At 46.5% G+C, this 20,233-nt stretch overlaps 1 protein-coding gene across 1 annotated transcript in view; it reads left to right on the plus strand.

The window, feature by feature from the left end:
- LOC115119126 (actin filament-associated protein 1-like 1) overlaps positions 1 to 20,233 on the plus strand; it is a 126,091-nt gene that overhangs the window by 59,799 nt on the left and 46,059 nt on the right. Inside the window, exon 2 of the mRNA XM_065018421.1 lies at positions 16,863 to 16,988. Within this exon, the coding sequence (XP_064874493.1) occupies positions 16,863 to 16,988 (126 nt within the window). The remainder of the gene's footprint in view (positions 1 to 16,862; positions 16,989 to 20,233) is intronic.

Here is a 20,233-nt window from a genome sequence, read left to right on the forward strand (position 1 = left end):
CTCCCTGTTTGTCTTGGCGTGGGTACACACACACATACTGTATGCACACGCACGCACACACACACACACACACACACACACACACACACACACACACACACACACACCCCCTGGGGTGGAATGCATGGACACCTCTCTCCCCTCTCTGTTTGTCTTGGCGTGGGTACACACACACATACTGTATGCACACGCACGCACACACACACACACACACACACACACACACACACACACACACACACACACACACACACACACAGGTGCAACTAAATTTAAGGGATTGTGATCCTTTGGATTGGTGGGAAACAGATTGAGTTGATGCTGGTTCTATCCTTATGTAACAGTGTTGCTTCCGTCCCTCTCCTCACCCCTACCTGGGCTCGAACCAGGGACCCTCTGCACACATCAACAACTGCCTCCCACGAGGCATCATTACCCATCGCTCCACAAAAGCCACGGCTCTTGCAGAGCAAGGCAAACAATAACTTCAAGGTCACCGAGTGAGTGACGTCACCAATTGAAATGCTATTAGCTCGCACCCGCTAACTATCAATCAATCATATGTATTTATAAAGCCCTTCTTACATCAGTTGATGCCACAAAGTGCTGAACAGAAACCCAGCCTAAAACCCCAAACAGTAAGAAATGCACCTAGGAAAAACTCCCTAGAAAGGCCGGAACTTAGAAAGAAACCTAGAGAGAATCCAGGCTATGAGAGGTGGCCAGTCCTCTTCTGGCTGTGGATGGTGGAGATTATAACAGAACATGGCCAAGATGTTCAAATGTTCATAGATGACCAGCAGGGTCAGATAATAATAATCACAGTGGTTGTCGAGGGTGCAACAGGTCAGCACCTCAGGAGTAAATGTCAGTTGGCTTTTCATAGCCGATCATTCAGAGTATTCTAGAGAGTTTAAAACAGCAGGTCTGGGACAGGTAGCACGTCCGGTGAACAGGACAGGGTTCCATAGCCGCAGGCAGAACAGTTGAAACTGGAGCAGCATCACGACCAGGTGGACTGGAGACAGAAAGGAGTCATCAGGCCAGTTAGTCCAGTGGCATGGTCCTAGGGCTCAGATCCTTAGAGAGTGAGAGAGAGAGAGAGAGAGAGAGAGAGAGAGAGAGAGAGAGAGAGAGAGAGTATAGCCCACAAAGATCTCCCCCACGGCACAAACCTGTGGAGGGCGCCAACCTGGACAGGAAGATCAACGAGCCATTTCACACCGGTTACACTTATCCAGACAAACAGACAGATAGACAGTCCACACCAAGCTCCAACTGGCAGTGGAGAGATCATCCTGGTTGGTTTATGTGATTGATAATGGGGTAGTAATAACATAGGTCACTGAGTATTCAAATAGGGAGGTGTTCTTCATGCTTGGCATTGCAGTTTATTCTGACTTTTTTCTCAGGCTAGTGCTGTTATTAAGGGTTTTTCCTTCGTTGGTCTTCCTTATACTGGCAAACAGTGTTGTTATTTGACAAGATTGATGACAAGGCCTTTGGGAAATATTGTCCAGCATGCTGCTGCCCTCTCTCTCTCTCTCTCTCTCTCTCTCTCGCTCGCTCTCTCTCTCTCTCTCTCTCTCTCTCTCTCTCGCTCTCTCTCTCGCGCTCTCTCTCTCTCTCTCGCTCTCTCTCTCTCTCTCTCTCTCTCTCCCTCTCGCTCTCTCTCTCGCTCTCTCTCTCTCTCTCTCTCTCTCTCTCTCTCTCTCTCTCTCTCTCTCTCCCCCCTCTCCCTCTCTCCCCCTCGCCCTCCTTGAATTAGTTCACTTCCCTTCCTCTATCGAGGGTGAGTCCCAGAAAAGACAAGCGGTTGGTTGACTTGGCAGGCTCTCTCTCTCTCCATCTCTTTCCCTCTATCTCTTTAATCCCTACCTCCCTCTCGCTCTTGCTCTCTCTCTCTCTTTCCCTGAAAATATATATATTTTTAAATGTTATCACTCTCTTTATTTCCCTCCCTATTTTTCACAGTTAGCTCGTTGGACCATATTATCTCCCCACTTGGTCCATGTTTCCTGCCTGGGCCAGCTATAGGTCATGGACTGGGGCAGGATTCTCTTTGTTTGGTGGGAGACTGCATTTCAACAAATCCTTTTTCGGTGACTATACATAAACACACACACTGGTGGGCGTGCCCTGCAGCTGTGAGGAGTGAGTGAGGAAGTGTGTGTATCTTGTAGGAGGTGTATCATTAACAAATAGTGTCTTTGTGTTTCACTGTTGAGGCCCACTGGTTCAGGAACTCAATCTGTTTCACTGCTGAGATGCCCTGGTTCAGGAACTAAATCTGTTTCACTGCTGAGATGCCCTGGTTCAGGAACTCAATCTGTTTCACTGCTGAGATGCCCTGGTTCAGGAACTAAATCTGTTTCACTGCTGAGGTGCCCTGGTTCAGGAACTTAATCTGTTTCACTGCTGAGTCCCCCTGGTTCAGGAACTCAATCTGTTTCACTGCTGAGATGCCCTGGTTCAGGAACTTAATCTGTTTCACTGCTGAGGCCCCTGGTTCAGGAACTAAATCTGTTTCACTGCTGAGGTGCCCTGGTTCAGGAACTTAATCTGTTTCACTGCTGAGTCCCCCTGGTTCAGGAACTCAATCTGTTTCACTGCTGAGATGCCCTGGTTCAGGAACTTTAATCTGTTTCACTGCTGAGGCCCCTGGTTCAGGAACTAAATCTGTTTACCTGCTGAGATGCCCTGGTTCAGGAACTTAATCTGTTTCACTGCTGAGTCCCCCTGGTTCAGGAACTTAATCTGTTTCACTGCTGAGGTGCCCTGGTTTAGGAACCCAATCTGTTTCACTGCTGAGATGCCCTGGTTCAGGAACTCAATCTGTTTCACTGCTGAGATGCCCTGGTTCAGGAACTCAATTGGTTTCACTGCTGAGGTGCCCTGGTTCAGGAACTCAATTGGTTTCACTGCTGAGATGCCCTGGTTCAGGAACTTAATCTGTTTCACTGCTGAGGTGCCCTGGTTCAGGAACTAAATCTGTTTCACTACTGAGGTGCCCTGGTTGTAACGGCTTTCTTGTGGTGAAGGAGAGTCGGACCAAAATGCAGCGTGATGATGATTCATGCTATTTTAATGAAGGAAAAAACTATACATAAAGAAACTACAAAATAATGAAATGTGAAAACCGAAACAGCCCTATCTGGTGCAAACACAAAGACAGGAACAATCACCCACAAAACACTCAAAGAATATGGCTGCCTAAATATGGTTCCCAATCAGAGACAACGATACACACCTGCCTCTGATTGAGAACCACTCCAGACAGCCATAGACTTTGCTAGATTTCACCTTTATTTAACCAGGTAGGCCAGTTGAGAACAAGTTCTCATTTACAACTGTGACCTGGCCAAGATAAAGAAAAGCAGTGGGACAAAAACAACAACACAGAGTTACACATAAACAAACATACAGCCAATAACACAATAGAGAAATCTATGTACAGTGTGTGCAAATGTAGAAGAGTAGGGAGGTAAGGCAATAAATAGGCCATAGAGACAAAATAATTGCAATTTAGCAATAACACTGGAGTGATAGATGTGCAGATGATGATGTGCAAGTAGAGATACTGGGGTGCAAAAGTGCAAGAGGATAAGTAACAATATGGGGATGAGGTAGTTGGGTGGGCTATTTACAGACTGGATGTGTACAGGTACATTGATCGGTAAGCTGCTCTGACAGCTGATGCTTAAAGTTAGAGAGGGAGATATAAGACTCCAGATTGATTTTTGCAATTCATTCCAGTCATTGGCAGCAGAGAACTGGAAGGTAAGACGGCCAAAGGAAGTGTTGGCTTTGGGGATGACCAGTGCAATATACCTGCTGGAGTGCGTGCTACGGGTGGATGTTGCTATGGAGACCAGTGAGCTGAGATAAGGCGGGGCTTTACCTAGCAAAGAGTTATAGATGACCTCGAGCCAGTGGGTTTGGCGACAAATATGTAGTGAGGGCCAGCCAACAAGAGCATACAGGTCGTAGTGGTGGGTAGTATATGGGGCTTTGGTGACAAAACGGATGGCACTGTGATAGACTACATCCAGTTTGCTGAGTAGAGTGTTGGAGGCTATTTTGTAAATGACATCGCCAAAGTCAAGGATCGGTAGGATAGTCAGTTTTACAAGGGTATGTTTGGCAGCATGAGTGAAGGAAGCTTTGTTGCGAAATAGGAAGCCGATTCTAAATTTTATTTGGGATTGGAGATGCTTAATGTGAGTCTGGAAGTAGAGTTTACAGTCTAACCAGACACCTAGGTATTTATAGTTGTCCACATAAGTCAGAACCGTCCAGAGTAGTGATGCTAGTCGGGCGGGACGGTTTCGGGCAGCAATCGGTTAAAGAGCATGCACTTAGTTTTACTGGCATTTAAAAGCAGTTGGAGGCCTTGGAAGGAATGTTGTTTGGCATTGACGCTCGTTTGGAGGTATGTTAGCACAGTGTCCAAAGAAAGGCCAGATGCATACAGAATGGTGTCGTCTGCGTAGAGGTGGATCAGAGAATCACCAGCAGCAAGTGTGACATCATTGATATATACAGAGAAAAGAGTCGGCCCTAGAATTGAACCCTGTGGCACCCCCATAGAGACTGCCAGAGGTCCAGACAACAGGCCCTCCGATTTGACACATTGAACTCTATCTGAGGAGTATTTGTGAACCAGGCGAGGCAGCCATTTGAGAAGCCAAGGCTATTGAGTCTGCCGATAAGAATACAGTGATTGAGTCGAAAGCCTTGGCCAGGTCGATGAAGATGGCTGCACAGTACTGTCTTTTATCGATGGCGGTTATGATATTGTTTAGGACGTTGAGCATGGCTGAGGTGTACCCATGACCAGCGTGGAAACCAGATTGCATAGTGGAGAAGGTACGGTGGGATTCAAAATGATCTGTTTGTTAACTTGACTTTTGAAGATTTTAGAAAGGCAGGGCAGGATGGATATAGGTCTATAACAGTTTGGGTCTAGAGTATCTCCCCTTTGAAGAGGGGGATGACCGCGGCAGCTTTCCAATCTTTGGGGATCTCAGACGATACGAAAGAGAGGTTGAATAGGCCAGTAATAGGGGTTGCAACAATTTCGGCAGGTCATTTTAGAAAGAGAGGGTCCAGATTGTCTAGCCCAGCTGATTTGTAGGGATCCAGATTTTACATTTACATTTTACATTTAAGTCATTTAGCAGACGCTCTTATCCAGAGCGACTTACAAATCGGTGCTTTCACCTTATGACATCCAGTGGAACAGCCACTTTACAATAGTGCATCTAGGTCTTTTAAGGGGGGGAGAAGGATTACTTTATCCTATCCTAGGTATTCCTTAAAGAGGTGGGGTTTCAGGTGTCTCCGGAAGGTGGTGATTGACTCCGCTGTCCTGGCGTCGTGAGGGAGTTTGTTCCACCATTGGGGGGCCAGAGCAGCGAACAGTTTTGACTGGGCTGAGCGGGAACTGTACTTCCTCAGTGGTAGGGAGGCGAGCAGGCCAGAGGTGGATGAACGCAGTGCCCTTGTTTGGGTGTAGGGCCTGATCAGAGCCTGGAGGTACTGAGGTGCCGTTCCCCTCACAGCTCCGTAGGCAAGCACCATGGTCTTGTAGCGGATGCGAGCTTCAACTGGAAGCCAGTGGAGAGAGCGGAGGAGCGGGGTGACGTGAGAGAACTTGGGAAGGTTGAACACCAGACGGGCTGCGGCGTTCTGGATGAGTTGTAGGGGTTTAATGGCACAGGCAGAGAGCCCAGCCAACAGCGAGTTGCAGTAATCCAGACGGGAGATGACAAGTGCCTGGATTAGGACCTGCGCCGCTTCCTGTGTGAGGCAGGGTCGTACTCTGCGGATGTTGTAGAGCATGAACCTACAGGAACGGGCCACCGCCTTGATGTTAGTTGAGAACGACAGGGTCTTGTCGCTCTTTTGCCGCTCTTTCAGAACATCAGCTGTCTGGATTTGGGTGAAGGAGAATGAGGGGCTTGTGCAAGTTGCTGCAGGGGGTGCTGAGATGTTTGCCCGGGGTAGAGGTAGGGGTAGGGGTAGTCAGGTGGAAAGCATGGCCAGCCAATAGAAAAATGCTTATTGAAATGATCAATTATCTTAGATGTATTGGTGGTGACAATGTTTCCTAGCCTCAGAGCAGTGGGCAGCTGGGAGGAAGTACTCTTATTCTCCATGGACTTTACAGTGTCCCAAAACATTTTGGAATTAGTGCTTACAGGATGCAAATTTCTGTTTGAAAAAGCTTGTCCTTGCTTTCCTAACTGACTGAGTATATTGGTTCCTGACTTCTTTGAAAAGTTGCATTTCGCCGGGGCTATTCGATGCTAATGCAGAACGTCACAGGATGTTTTTTTACTGGTCAAGGGCAGTCAAGTCTGGGGTGAACCAAGGATTATATCTGCTCTCCGTTCTCCATTTTGTGAATGGGGCTTATTTAAGATGGTAAGGAAAGCACTTTTATAGAGCAACCAGGAATCTTCTACTGACGGGATGAGGCCATATCCTTCCAGGATACCCGGACCAGGTTCACCAATGTAACAAGAGCAGTAAAAATACATGTTTAGTCATACCCATACGGTCTGACCCATAGGACTCTGTTCAGAAGTAGTGCACTATGTTTTACCAGGACCCATAGGACTCTGTTCAGAAATAGTGCACTATGTGTTACCAGAACCCATAGGACTCTGTTCAGAAGTAGTGCACTATGTTTTACCAGGACCCATAGGACTCTGTTCAGAAGTAGTGCACTATGTGTTACCAGAACCCATAGGACTCTGTTCAGAAGTAGTGCACTATGTGTTACCAGAACCCATAGGACTCTGTTCAGAAGTAGTGCACTATGTTTTACCAGGACCCATAGGACTCTGTTCAGAAGTAGTGCACTATGTTTTACCAGAACCCATAGGACTCTGTTCAGAAGTAGTGCACTATGTGTTACCAGAACCCATAGGACTCTGTTCAGAAGTAGTGCACTATGTGTTACCAGAACCCATAGGACTCTGTTCAGAAGTAGTACACTATGTTTTACCAGAACCCATAGGACTCTGTTCAGAAGTAGTGCACTATGTTTTCCCAGGACCCATAGGACTCTGTTCAGAAGTAGTGCACTATGTTTTACCAGAACCCATAGGACTCTGTTCAGAAGTAGTGCACTATGTTTTACCAGAACCCATAGGACTCTGTTCAGAAGTAGCGCACTATGTTTTCCCAGGATCCATAGGTCTCTGTTCAGAAGTAGTGCACTATGTTTTACCAGAACCCATAGGACTCTGTTCACAAGTAGTGCACTATGTTTTACCAGAACCCATAGGACTCTGGTCAGAAGTAGTGCACTATGTTTTACCAAAACCCATAGGACTCTGTTCAGAAGTAGTGCACTATGTGTTACCAGAACCCATAGGACTCTGTTCAGAAGTAGTGCACTATGTTTTACCAGAACCCATAGGACTCTGGTCAGAAGTAGTGCACTATGTTTTACCAGGACCCAAAGGACTCTGTTCAGAAGTAGTGCACTATGTTTTACCAGAACCCATAGGACTCTGTTCAGAAGTAGTGCACTACATAAAGGATATTTAGCATTTTGGGACACAGAGCGAGTAATCATGATATAACTAAGCAATACGGCGGGGGATGTGTGGTATATGGCCAATATACCACGGCTAAGGGCTGTTCTTAGGACACAGTACTTAGTCGTGGTATATTGGTCATATACCACAAACCCCTGAGGTGCCTTATTGCTATTATAACTGTTTACCAATGTAATAAGAGCTGTAAAAATACATGTTTAGTCACACCCATGGCATACGGTCTGTCAGCCAATCAGCATTCAGGGATTGAACCAACCATTTTATAATCACCAATGAGAAACCAGAGAAAACTGACCGGCCGTGTGTGTGTGAGTGTTTGTGTCTTTTGTGTGTCTGAACAGTGTTGCTCCCTTACTGAAGACTGGTTTTCTGATGTGGGCCCTCCTCTGGACTTAACAACCTACTGCCAGGCAATTATCATATATATCTGCAGAGAACAACTGGTCAGAGAGTATGAGTGTAGGCATGCGTCTGTTGGCATGCGTGTTTGTGGGCATGCTTGTGTGTGTGGGCATGCATGTGTGTGTGGGCATGCGTGTGTGTGTGGGCATGCGTGTGTGTGTGGGCATGCGTGTGTGTGTGGGCATGCGTGTATGTGTGGGCATGCGTGTGTGTGTGGGCATGCGTGTGTGTGTGTGTGTGTATATGTAACAGCTTGCTTCTCTACCAATCCGATTCTCTTCCATCTTAATGAAACATGGACATCCTCACACATTGTCTGAGTAGCTGGCATATCAAATCAGTTCAGGCACATCACGCCTATTTACTCCACTGTGTGTGAGGAGAGGGGGAGAGATGTCTTGGCCTAGACCACTGTTTCTCACAGCCATTGTATGGACATCTGGGTTTCCACTACCCCATAGAGAGAGAGAGAGAGAGAGAGAGAGGAGAGAGAGAGAGAGAGAGAGAGAGAGAGAGAGAGAGAGAGAGAGAGAGAGAGAGAGAGAGAGAGACAGAGAGAGAGAGACAGAGAGAGAGAGAGAGCGAGAGAGAGACAGAGAGAGAGCGAGAGAGAGAGAGAGAGAGAGAGAGAGAGAGAGAGAGAGAGAGAGAGAGAGAAGGGGGGAGGGAGAGAGAGAGAGAGAGAGAGAGAGAGAGAGAGAGAGAGAGAGAGAGGGAGGGAGGGAGAACCCATTGCCCTTTATGGTTCTGGGGTCCACTCACCAACCAAGAATTCACAAAATGGGACAAACACCAAATTGAGACTCTACATGAAGGATTCTGCAGAAATATCCTCAGTGTACAACATAAAATATCAATCCAAATCCAGAAAAGAGACGTTAAATTCTACAACCACCTAAAAGAAAGCGATTCCCAAACCAGAGAGATAAACCTGGAGAAGAATCCCCTAAGCTAGCTAGTCCTGAGGCTCTGTTCACAAACACAAACACACCCCACAGAGCCCCAGACAGCAGCACAATTAGACCCAACCAAATCATGAGAAAACAAAAAGATACTTACTTGACACATTGGAAAGAATTAACAAAAAAACAGAGCAAACTAGAATGGTATTTGGCCCTAAACCCAATTTGAATAAACTCCCATATCTACTGGGTGAAATACCACAGTGTGCCATCATAGCACCATCATGTGCCATCATAGAAAAATGTGTGACCTGTTGTCACAAGAAAAGGTCAACCAGTGAAGAACAAACACCATTGTCAATACAACCCATATTTATGTTTATTTATTTTCCCTTTTGTACTGTAACTATTTGCAAATCATTACAACACTGTATATACACATCATATGAAATGTCTTTATTCTTTTGGAACTTCTGTGAATGTAATGTACTTCTGTGAGTGTAATGTACTTCTGTGAGTGTAATGTACTTCTGGGAGTGTAATGTACTTCTGTGAGTGTAATGTATTTCTGTGAGTGTAATGTACTTATGTGAGTGTAATGTACTTCTGTGAGTGTAATGTACTTCTGTGAGTGTAATGTACTTCTGGGAGTGTAATGTACTTCCGTGAGTGTAATGTACTTCTGGGAGTGTAATGTACTTCTGGGAGTGTAATGTACTTCCGGGAGTGTAATGTACTTCCGGGAGTGTAATGTACTTATGTGAGTGTAATGTACTTCTGTGAGTGTAATGTACTTCTGTGAGTGTAATGTACTTCTGGGAGTGTAATGTACTTCTGTGAGTGTAATGAATTTCTGTGAGTGTAATGTACTTCTGTGAGTGTAATGTACTTCTGTGAGTGTAATGTACTTCTGTGAGTGTAATGTACTTCCGTGAGTGTAATGTACTTCTAGGAGTGTAATGTACTTCTGGGAGTGTAATGTACTTCCGGGAGTGTAATGTACTTCCGGGAGTGTAATGTACTTATGTGAGTGTAATGTACTTCTGTGAGTGTAATGTACTTCTGTGAGTGTAATGTACTTCTGGGAGTGTAATGTACTTCTGTGAGTGTAATGTACTTCTGTGAGTGTAATGTACTTCTAGGAGTGTAATGTACTTCTGTGAGTGTAATGTACTTCTGTGAGTGTAATGTACTTCTGGGAGTGTAATGTACTTCTGTGAGTGTAATGTACTTCCGTGAGTGTAATGTACTTATGTGAGTGTAATGTACTTCTGGGAGTGTAATGTACTTCTGTGAGTGTAATGTACTTCTGTGAGTGTAATGTACTTCTGGGAGTGTAATGTACTTCTGTGAGTGTAATGTACTTCTGTGAGTGTAATGTACTTCCGTGAGTGTAATGTACTTCTGTGAGTGTAATGTACTTCTGTGAGTGCAATGTACTTCTGGGAGTGTAATGTACTTCTGGGAGTGTAATGTACTTCCGTGAGTGTAATGTACTTATGTGAGTGTAATGTACTTCTGTGAGTGTAATGTACTTCTGTGAGTGTAATGTACTTCTGTGAGTGTAATGTACTTCCGGGAGTGTAATGTACTTCTGTGAGTGTAATGTACTTCTGTGAGTGTAATGTACTTCTAGGAGTGTAATGTACTTCTGTGAGTGTGATGTACTTCTGTGAGTGTAATGTACTTCTGGGAGTGTAATGTACTTCTGTGAGTGTAATGTACTTCCGGGAGTGTAATGTACTTCCGGGAGTGTAATGTACTTCTGTGAGTGTAATGTACTTCTGTGAGTGTAATGTACTTCTGGGAGTGTAATGTACTTCTGTGAGTGTAATGTACTTCTGTGAGTGTAATGTACTTCCGTGAGTGTAATGTACTTATGTGAGTGTAATGTACTTCTGGGAGTGTAATGTACTTCTGTGAGTGTAATGTACTTCTGTGAGTGTAATGTACTTCTGGGAGTGTAATGTACTTCTGTGAGTGTAATGTACTTCTGGGAGTGTAATGTACTTCTGGGAGTGTAATGTACTTCTGGGAGTGTAATGTACTTCTGTGAGTGTAATGTACTTCTGTGAGTGTAATGTACTTCTGGGAGTGTAATGTACTTCTGTGAGTGTAATGTACTTCCGTGAGTGTAATGTACTTCTGTGAGTGTAATGTACTTCTGTGAGTGCAATGTACTTCCGTGAGTGTAATGTACTTCTAGGAGTGTAATGTACTTCTGGGAGTGTAATGTACTTCTGGGAGTGTAATGTACTTCCGGGAGTGTAATGTACTTCCGGGAGTGTAATGTACTTATGTGAGTGTAATGTACTTCTGGGAGTGTAATGTACTTCTGGGAGTGTAATGTACTTCTGGGAGTGTAATGTACTTCTGTGAGTGTAATGTACTTCCGTGAGTGTAATGTACTTCTGTGAGTGTAATGTACTTCTGTGAGTGCAATGTACTTCCGTGAGTGTAATGTACTTCTAGGAGTGTAATGTACTTCTGGGAGTGTAATGTACTTCTGGGAGTGTAATGTACTTCCGGGAGTGTAATGTACTTCCGGGAGTGTAATGTACTTATGTGAGTGTAATGTACTTCTGTGAGTGTAATGTACTTCTGTGAGTGTAATGTACTTCTGGGAGTGTAATGTACTTCTGTGAGTGTAATGTACTTCTGTGAGTGTAATGTACTTCTAGGAGTGTAATGTACTTCTGTGAGTGTAATGTACTTCTGTGAGTGTAATGTACTTCTGGGAGTGTAATGTACTTCTGTGAGTGTAATGTACTTCCGTGAGTGTAATGTACTTATGTGAGTGTAATGTACTTCTGGGAGTGTAATGTACTTCTGTGAGTGTAATGTACTTCTGTGAGTGTAATGTACTTCTGGGAGTGTAATGTACTTCTGTGAGTGTAATGTACTTCTGTGAGTGTAATGTACTTCCGTGAGTGTAATGTACTTCTGTGAGTGTAATGTACTTCTGTGAGTGCAATGTACTTCTGGGAGTGTAATGTACTTCTGGGAGTGTAATGTACTTCCGTGAGTGTAATGTACTTATGTGAGTGTAATGTACTTCTGTGAGTGTAATGTACTTCTGTGAGTGTAATGTACTTCTGTGAGTGTAATGTACTTCTGGGAGTGTAATGTACTTCTGTGAGTGTAATGTACTTCTGTGAGTGTAATGTACTTCTAGGAGTGTAATGTACTTCTGTGAGTGTGATGTACTTCTGTGAGTGTAATGTACTTCTGGGAGTGTAATGTACTTCTGTGAGTGTAATGTACTTCCGGGAGTGTAATGTACTTCCGGGAGTGTAATGTACTTCTGTGAGTGTAATGTACTTCTGTGAGTGTAATGTACTTCTGGGAGTGTAATGTACTTCTGTGAGTGTAATGTACTTCTGTGAGTGTAATGTACTTCTAGGAGTGTAATGTACTTCTGTGAGTGTAATGTACTTCTGTGAGTGTAATGTACTTCTGGGAGTGTAATGTACTTCTGTGAGTGTAATGTACTTCCGTGAGTGTAATGTACTTATGTGAGTGTAATGTAGTGTAATGTACTTCTGGGAGTGTAATGTACTTCTGTGAGTGTAATGTACTTCTGTGAGTGTAATGTACTTCTGGGAGTGTAATGTACTTCTGTGAGTGTAATGTACTTCTGTGAGTGTAATGTACTTCTGGTGAATGTGTAAATGTACTTCTGTGAGTGTAATGTACTTCTGTGAGTGTAATGTACTTCTGGGAGTGTAATGTACTTCTGTGAGTGTAATGTACTTCTGTGAGTGTAATGTACTTCCGTGAGTGTAATGTACTTCTGTGAGTGTAATGTACTTCTGTGAGTGCAATGTACTTCCGTGAGTGTAATGTACTTCTAGGAGTGTAATGTACTTCTGGGAGTGTAATGTACTTCTGGGAGTGTAATGTACTTCCGGGAGTGTAATGTACTTATGTGAGTGTAATGTACTTCTGGGAGTGTAATGTACTTCTGGGAGTGTAATGTACTTCTGGGAGTGTAATGTACTTCTGTGAGTGTAATGTACTTCTGTGAGTGTAATGTACTTCTGTGAGTGCAATGTACTTCCGTGAGTGTAATGTACTTCTAGGAGTGTAATGTACTTCTGGGAGTGTAATGTACTTCTGGGAGTGTAATGTACTTCCGGGAGTGTAATGTACTTCCGGGAGTGTAATGTACTTATGTGAGTGTAATGTACTTCTGGGAGTGTAATGTACTTCTGGGAGTGTAATGTACTTCCGGGAGTGTAATGTACTTCCGGGAGTGTAATGTACTTATGTGAGTGTAATGTACTTCTGTGAGTGTAATGTACTTCTGTGAGTGTAATGTACTTCTGGGAGTGTAATGTACTTCTGTGAGTGTAATGTATTTCTGTGAGTGTAATGTACTTCTGTGAGTGTAATGTACTTCTGGGAGTGTAATGTACTTCTGTGAGTGTAATGTACTTCTAGGAGTGTAATGTACTTCTGGGAGTGTAATGTACTTCTGGGAGTGTAATGTACTTCCGGGAGTGTAATGTACTTCCGGGAGTGTAATGTACTTATGTGAGTGTAATGTACTTCTGTGAGTGTAATGTACTTCTGTGAGTGTAATGTACTTCTGTGAGTGTAATGTACTTCTAGGAGTGTAATGTACTTCTGTGAGTGTAATGTACTTCTGTGAGTGTAATGTACTTCTGGGAGTGTAATGTACTTCTGTGAGTGTAATGTACTTCCGTGAGTGTAATGTACTTATGTGAGTGTAATGTACTTCTGGGAGTGTAATGTACTTCTGTGAGTGTAATGTACTTCTGTGAGTGTAATGTACTTCTGGGAGTGTAATGTACTTCTGTGAGTGTAATGTACTTCTGTGAGTGTAATGTACTTCCGTGAGTGTAATGTACTTCTGTGAGTGTAATGTACTTCTGTGAGTGCAATGTACTTCTGGGAGTGTAATGTACTTCTGGGAGTGTAATGTACTTCCGTGAGTGTAATGTACTTATGTGAGTGTAATGTACTTCTGTGAGTGTAATGTACTTCTGGGAGTGTAATGTACTTCTGTGAGTGTAATGTACTTCTGGGAGTGTAATGTACTTCTGTGAGTGTAATGTACTTCTGGGAGTGTAATGTACTTCTGGGAGTGTAATGTACTTCTGGGAGTGTAATGTACTTCTGTGAGTGTAATGTACTTCCGTGAGTGTAATGTACTTCTGTGAGTGTAATGTACTTCTGTGAGTGTAATGTACTTCTGGGAGTGTAATGTGCTTCTGTGAGTGTAATGTACTTCTGTGAGTATAATGTACTTCTGTGAGTGTAATGTACTTCTGTGAGTGTCATGTTTACTGTTATGTTTTATTATTGTTTAATTCACTTTGGCAATGTAAACATATGCTTCCCATGCCAATACAGCCCTTATATTGAAAATTGAAATTGAATTGAAATTGAATTGAGAGAGAGAGAAGTGGAGAAAGAGATGGACCAGAGAGAGAGAGAGAGAGAGAGGGAGCTGGGGTAGGGCTGTAAATTGAGCTCATGGTTAGTCTAGGTCACTGTGTCTGTCGGTTCAGGCTCCATATGATTCACGATCACACAGACACACACACACCGACACACATGCACACATACACACACAAACACACAAATACGCACCCACACACACAGTTCACAGACCTGCTCTCAGGAGCATAAACCTGCTTGCAGAGCTTAGGGTTCTGAAAACAGGGAGCGGCCTAGTCCCACCTCGCACACCAACATCTGAATTATATACTCCTAAAAAGCTGACTTCATAAACACCACGATGTTATGTATCTACGTATTGGATGTATGTAAGTGCAGTACTGGGTTTCCCCAACCCCTGAGAGAGACAGAGAGATGGGGGGGGGGGCAAAGACAGAGATGAGGGGAGACAGAGATGAGGGGAGACAGAGAGATGGGGGGAGAGACTAAGACAGAGATGAGGGGAGACAGAGAGATGGGGGGAGAGACTAAGACAGAGATGAGGGAGACAGAGAGATGGGGGAGAGACTAAGACAGAGATGAGGGGAGACAGAGATGAGGGGGTGAGACTAAGACAGAGATGAGGGGAGACAGAGAGATGGGGGAGAGACTAAGACAGAGATGAGGGGAGACAGAGATGAGGGGAGACAGAGATGAGGGGGAGAGACTAAGACAGAGATGAGGGGAGACAGAGAGATGGGGGGAGAGACTAAGACAGAGATGAGGGGTGACAGAGAGATGGGGGGAGAGACTAAGAAAGAGATGAGGGGAGACAGAGATGAGGGGAGACAGAGAGATGGGGGGAGAGACTAAGACAGAGATGAGGGGAGACAGAGATAGACCAGAGAGAGAGATGGGGGAGAGACTAAGACAGAGATGAGGGGAGACAGAGAGATGGGGGAGAGACTAAGACAGAGATGAGGGGAGACAGAGATGAGGGGAGACAGAGATGAGGGGGAGAGACTAAGACAGAGATGAGGGAGACAGAGAGATGGGGGGAGAGACTAAGACAGAGATGAGGGGAGACAGAGATGAGGGGTGAGACTAAGACAGAGATGAGGGGAGACAGAGAGATGGGGGAGAGACTAAGACAGAGATGAGGGAGACAGAGATGAGGGAGACAGAGATGAGGGGAGAGACTAAGACAGAGATGAGGGAGACAGAGAGATGGGGGAGACTAAGACAGAGATGAGGGGTGACAGAGATGGGGGGAGAGACTAAGAAAGAGATGAGGGAGACAGAGATGAGGGAGACAGAGAGATGGGGGGAGAGACTAAGACAGAGATGAGGGGAGACAGAGATAGACCAGAGAGAGAGATGGGGGGGAGACTAAGACAGAGATGAGGGGAGACAGAGAGATGGGGGAGAGACTAAGACAGAGATGAGGGGAGACAGAGATGAGGGGAGACAGAGATGAGGGGAGAGACTAAGACAGAGATGAGGGGAGACAGAGAGATGGGGGGAGAGACTAAGACAGAGATGAGGGGTGACAGAGAAATGGGGGGAGAGACTAAGACAGAGATGAGGGGAGACAGAGATGAGGGGAGACAGAGATGAGGGAGACAGAGAGATGGGGGGAGAGACTAAGACAGAGATGAGGGGAGACAGAGATGAGGGGAGACAGAGAGATGGGGGAGAGACTAAGACAGAGATGAGGGAGACAGAGATGAGGGGAGACAGAGATGGGGCGGAGAGACTAAGAGAGAGATGAGGGGAGACAGAGAGATGGGGGAGAGACTAAGACAGAGATGAGGGGAGACAGAGAGATGGGGGGAGAGACTAAGACAGAGATGAGGAGAGACAGAGAGATGGGGGGAGAGACTAAGACAGAGATGAGGGAGACAGAGAGATGGGGGGAGAGACTAAGAGAGAGATGAGGGGAGACAGAGAGATGGGGGGAGAGACTAAGACAGAGATGAGGGGAGACAGAGAGATGGGGGAGAGACTAAGACAGAGATGAGGGGAGACAGAGAGATGGGGGAGAGACTAAGACAGAGATGAGGAGAGACAGAGAGATGGGGGAGACTAAGACAGAGATGAGGGAGACAGAGAGATGGGGGGGAGAGACTAAGACAGAGATGAGGGGAGACAGAGAGATGGGGGGAGACTAAGACAGAGATGAGGGAGACAGAGATGAGGGGAGACAGATAGATGGGGGGAGAGACTAAGACAGAGATGAGGGAGATAGAGAGATGGGGGAGAGACTAAGACAGAGATGAGGGAGACAGAGAGATGGGGAGGAGAGACTAAGACAGAGATGAGGGGAGACAGAGAGATGGGGGGGAGAGACTAAGACAGAGATGAGGGGAGACAGAGATAGACCAGAGAGAGAGATGGGGGGAGAGACTAAGACAGAGATGAGGGGAGACAGAGATAGACCAGAGAGAGAGAGTGAGAGGGATGAATGGGTATGCGTACGTGTCTATATTTGTTGACAGAAACAGAAAGTTGTTTAGTCTGGGTCGATTGATCTCTGTCCTCTCCCTCCCTGACCTCTAACCTTCAACCCCTTCCTTAGCGATGGATGTCCTGGTGACGGAGCTCAACATTCTGCTGAAGCTGCTGGACAACGAGACTCTGAGCTTTCCTACTGAGGAGAAGAAGACCTCTGTTAGGAACCTGCTGAAACAACTACAGCCCACAGGTAGGAGACTACAGACAGACAGCTACAGCCCACAGGTAGGAGACTACAGACAGACAGCTACAGCCACAGGTAGGAGACTACAGACATACAGCTACAGCCCACAGGTAGGAGACTACATACAGACAGCTACAGCCACAGGTAGGAGACTACAGACAGACACCTACAGCCACAGGTAGGAGACTACAGACAGACAGCTACAGCCCACAGGTAGGGGACTACTGACAGGCAGCTATAGCCACAGGTAGGAGGCTACAGACAAACAGCTACAGACACAGGTAGGAAACTACAGACAGACAGCTATAGGCCACAGGTAGGAGACTACTGACAGACAGCTACAGCCCACAGGTAGGAGACTACAGACAGACAGCTACAGCCCACAGGTAGGAGACTACATACAGCTACAGCCACAGGTAGGAGACTACAGACAGACAGCTACAGCCACAGGTAGGAGACTACATACAGACAGCTACAGCCACAGGTAGGAGACTAAATACAGACAGCTACATCCCACAGGTAGGAGACTACATACAGACAACTACAGCCACAGGTAGGAGACTACAGACAGACAACTACAGCCCACAGGTAGGAGACTACAGACAGCTACAGCCACAGGTAGGAGACTACATACAGACAGCTACAGCCACAGGTAGGAGACTACAGACAGACAGCTACAGCCACAGGTAGGAGACTACAGACAGCTACAGCCCACAGGTAGGAGACTACAGACAGACAGCTACAGCCACAGGTAGGAGACTACATACAGACAGCTACAGCCACAGGTAGGAGACTACAGACAGACAGCTACAGCCACAGGTAGGAGACTACAGACAGCTACAGCCCACAGGTAGGAGACTACAGACAGACAGCTACAGCCCACAGGTAGGGGACTACAGACAGACAGCTACAGCCCACAGGTAGGAGACTACAGACAGACAGCTACAGCCACAGGTAGGAGACTACAGACAGACAGCTATAGCCACAGGTAGGAGACTACAGACAGACAGCTACAGCCCACAGGTAGGAGACTACAGACAGACAGCTACAGCCACAGGTAGGAGACTACAGACAGACAGCTACAGCCCACAGGTAGGAGACTACAGACAGACAGCTACATCCCACAGGTAGGAGCCTACAGACAGCTACAGCCCACAGGTAGGAGGCTACAGACAGACAGCTACAGCCCACAGGTAGGAGACTACAGACAGCTACAGCCCACAGGTAGGAGACTACAGACAGACAGCTACAGCCCACAGGTAGGAGACTACAGACAGCTACAGCCCACAGGTAGGAGACTACAGACAGACAGCTACAGCCCACAGGTAGGAGACTACAGACAGCTACAGCCCACAGGTAGGAGACTACAGACAGACAGCTACAGCCCACAGGTAGGAGACTACAGACAGCTACAGCCCACAGGTAGGAGCCTACAGACAGACAGCTACAGCCACAGGTAGGAGACTACAGACAGCTACAGCCCACAGGTAGGAGACTACAGACAGACAGCTACAGCCCACAGGTAGGGGACTACAGACAGACAGCTACAGCCCACAGGTAGGAGACTACAGACAGACAGCTACAGCCACAGGTAGGAGACTACAGACAGACAGCTATAGCCACAGGTAGGAGACTACAGACAGACAACTACAGCCACAGGTAGGAGACTACAGACAGACAGCTATAGGCCACAGGTAGGAGACTACTGACAGACAGCTACAGCCCACAGGTAGGAGACTACATACAGCTACAGCCACAGGTAGGAGACTACAGACAGACAGCTACAGCCCACAGGTAGGAGGCTACAGACAGACAGCTACAGCCCACAGGTAGGAGACTACAGACAGACAGCTACAGCCCACAGGTAGGAGACTACTGACAGACAGCTACAGCCCACAGGTAGGGGACTACAGACAGACAGCTATAGCCACAGGTAGGAGACTACAGACAGACAGCTACAGCCACAGGTAGGAGGCTACAGACAGACAGCTACAGCCCACGGGTAGGAGACTACAGACAGACAGCTACAGCCCACAGGTAGGAGGCTACAGACAGACAGCTACAGCCCACAGATAGGAGACTACAGACAGACAGCTACAGCCCACAGGTAGGAGACTACTGACAGACAGCTACAGCCCACAGGTAGGAGACTACAGACAGACAGCTACAGCCCACAGGTAGGGGACTACAGACAGACAGCTACAGCCACAGGTAGGAGACTACAGACAGACAGCTACAGCCCACAGGTAGGAGACTACAGACAGACAGCTACAGCCACAGGTAGGGGACTGCAGACAGACAGCTACAGCCACAGGTAGGGGACTACAGACAGACAGCTACAGCCCACGGGTAGGGGACTACAGACAGACAGCTACAGCCCACAGGTAGGGGACTACAGACAGACAGCTACAGCCCACAGGTAGGAGGCTACAGACAGACAGCTACAGCGACAGGTAGGAGACTACAGACAGACAGCTACAGCCCACAGGTAGGACACCACAGACAGACAGCTACAGCCCACAGGTAGGAGACTACAGACAGACAGCTACAGCCCACAGGTAGGAGGCAACAGACAGACAGCTACAGCCACAGGTAGGAGACTACATACAGACAGCTACAGCCACAGGTAGGAGACTACAGACAGACAGCTTTAGGCCACAGGTAGGAGACTACAGACAGACAGCTACAGCCCACAGGTAGGAGACTACAGACAGACAGCTACAGCCCACAGGTAGGGGACTACAGACAGACAGCTACAGCCCAGAGGTAGGAGACTACAGACAGACAGCTACATCCCACAGGTAGGGGACTACAGACAGACAGCTACAGCCCACAGGTAGGAGACTACAGACAGACAGCTACAGCCCACAGGTAGGAGACTACAGACAGACAGCTACAGCCCACAGGTAGGAGACTATAGACAGACAGCTACAGCCCACAGGTAGGAGACTACATACAGACAGCTACAGCAACAGGTAGGAGACTACAGACAGCTACAGCCCACAGGTAGGAGACTACAGACAGACAGCTACAGCCCACAGGTAGGAGACTACTGACAGACAGCTATAGCCCACAGGTAGGAGACTACATACAGACAGCTACAGCCACAGGTAGGAGACTACAGACAGACAGCTACAGCCCACAGGTAGGAGACTACATACAGACAGCAACAGCCACAGGTAGGAGACTACAGACAGACAGCTACAGCCACAGGTAGGAGACTACAGACAGACAGCTTTAGGCCACAGGTA

Source organism: Oncorhynchus nerka, linkage group LG5, assembly GCF_034236695.1.
Source record: "Oncorhynchus nerka isolate Pitt River linkage group LG5, Oner_Uvic_2.0, whole genome shotgun sequence".
In the NCBI taxonomy this organism is placed as follows: domain Eukaryota; kingdom Metazoa; phylum Chordata; class Actinopteri; order Salmoniformes; family Salmonidae; genus Oncorhynchus; species Oncorhynchus nerka.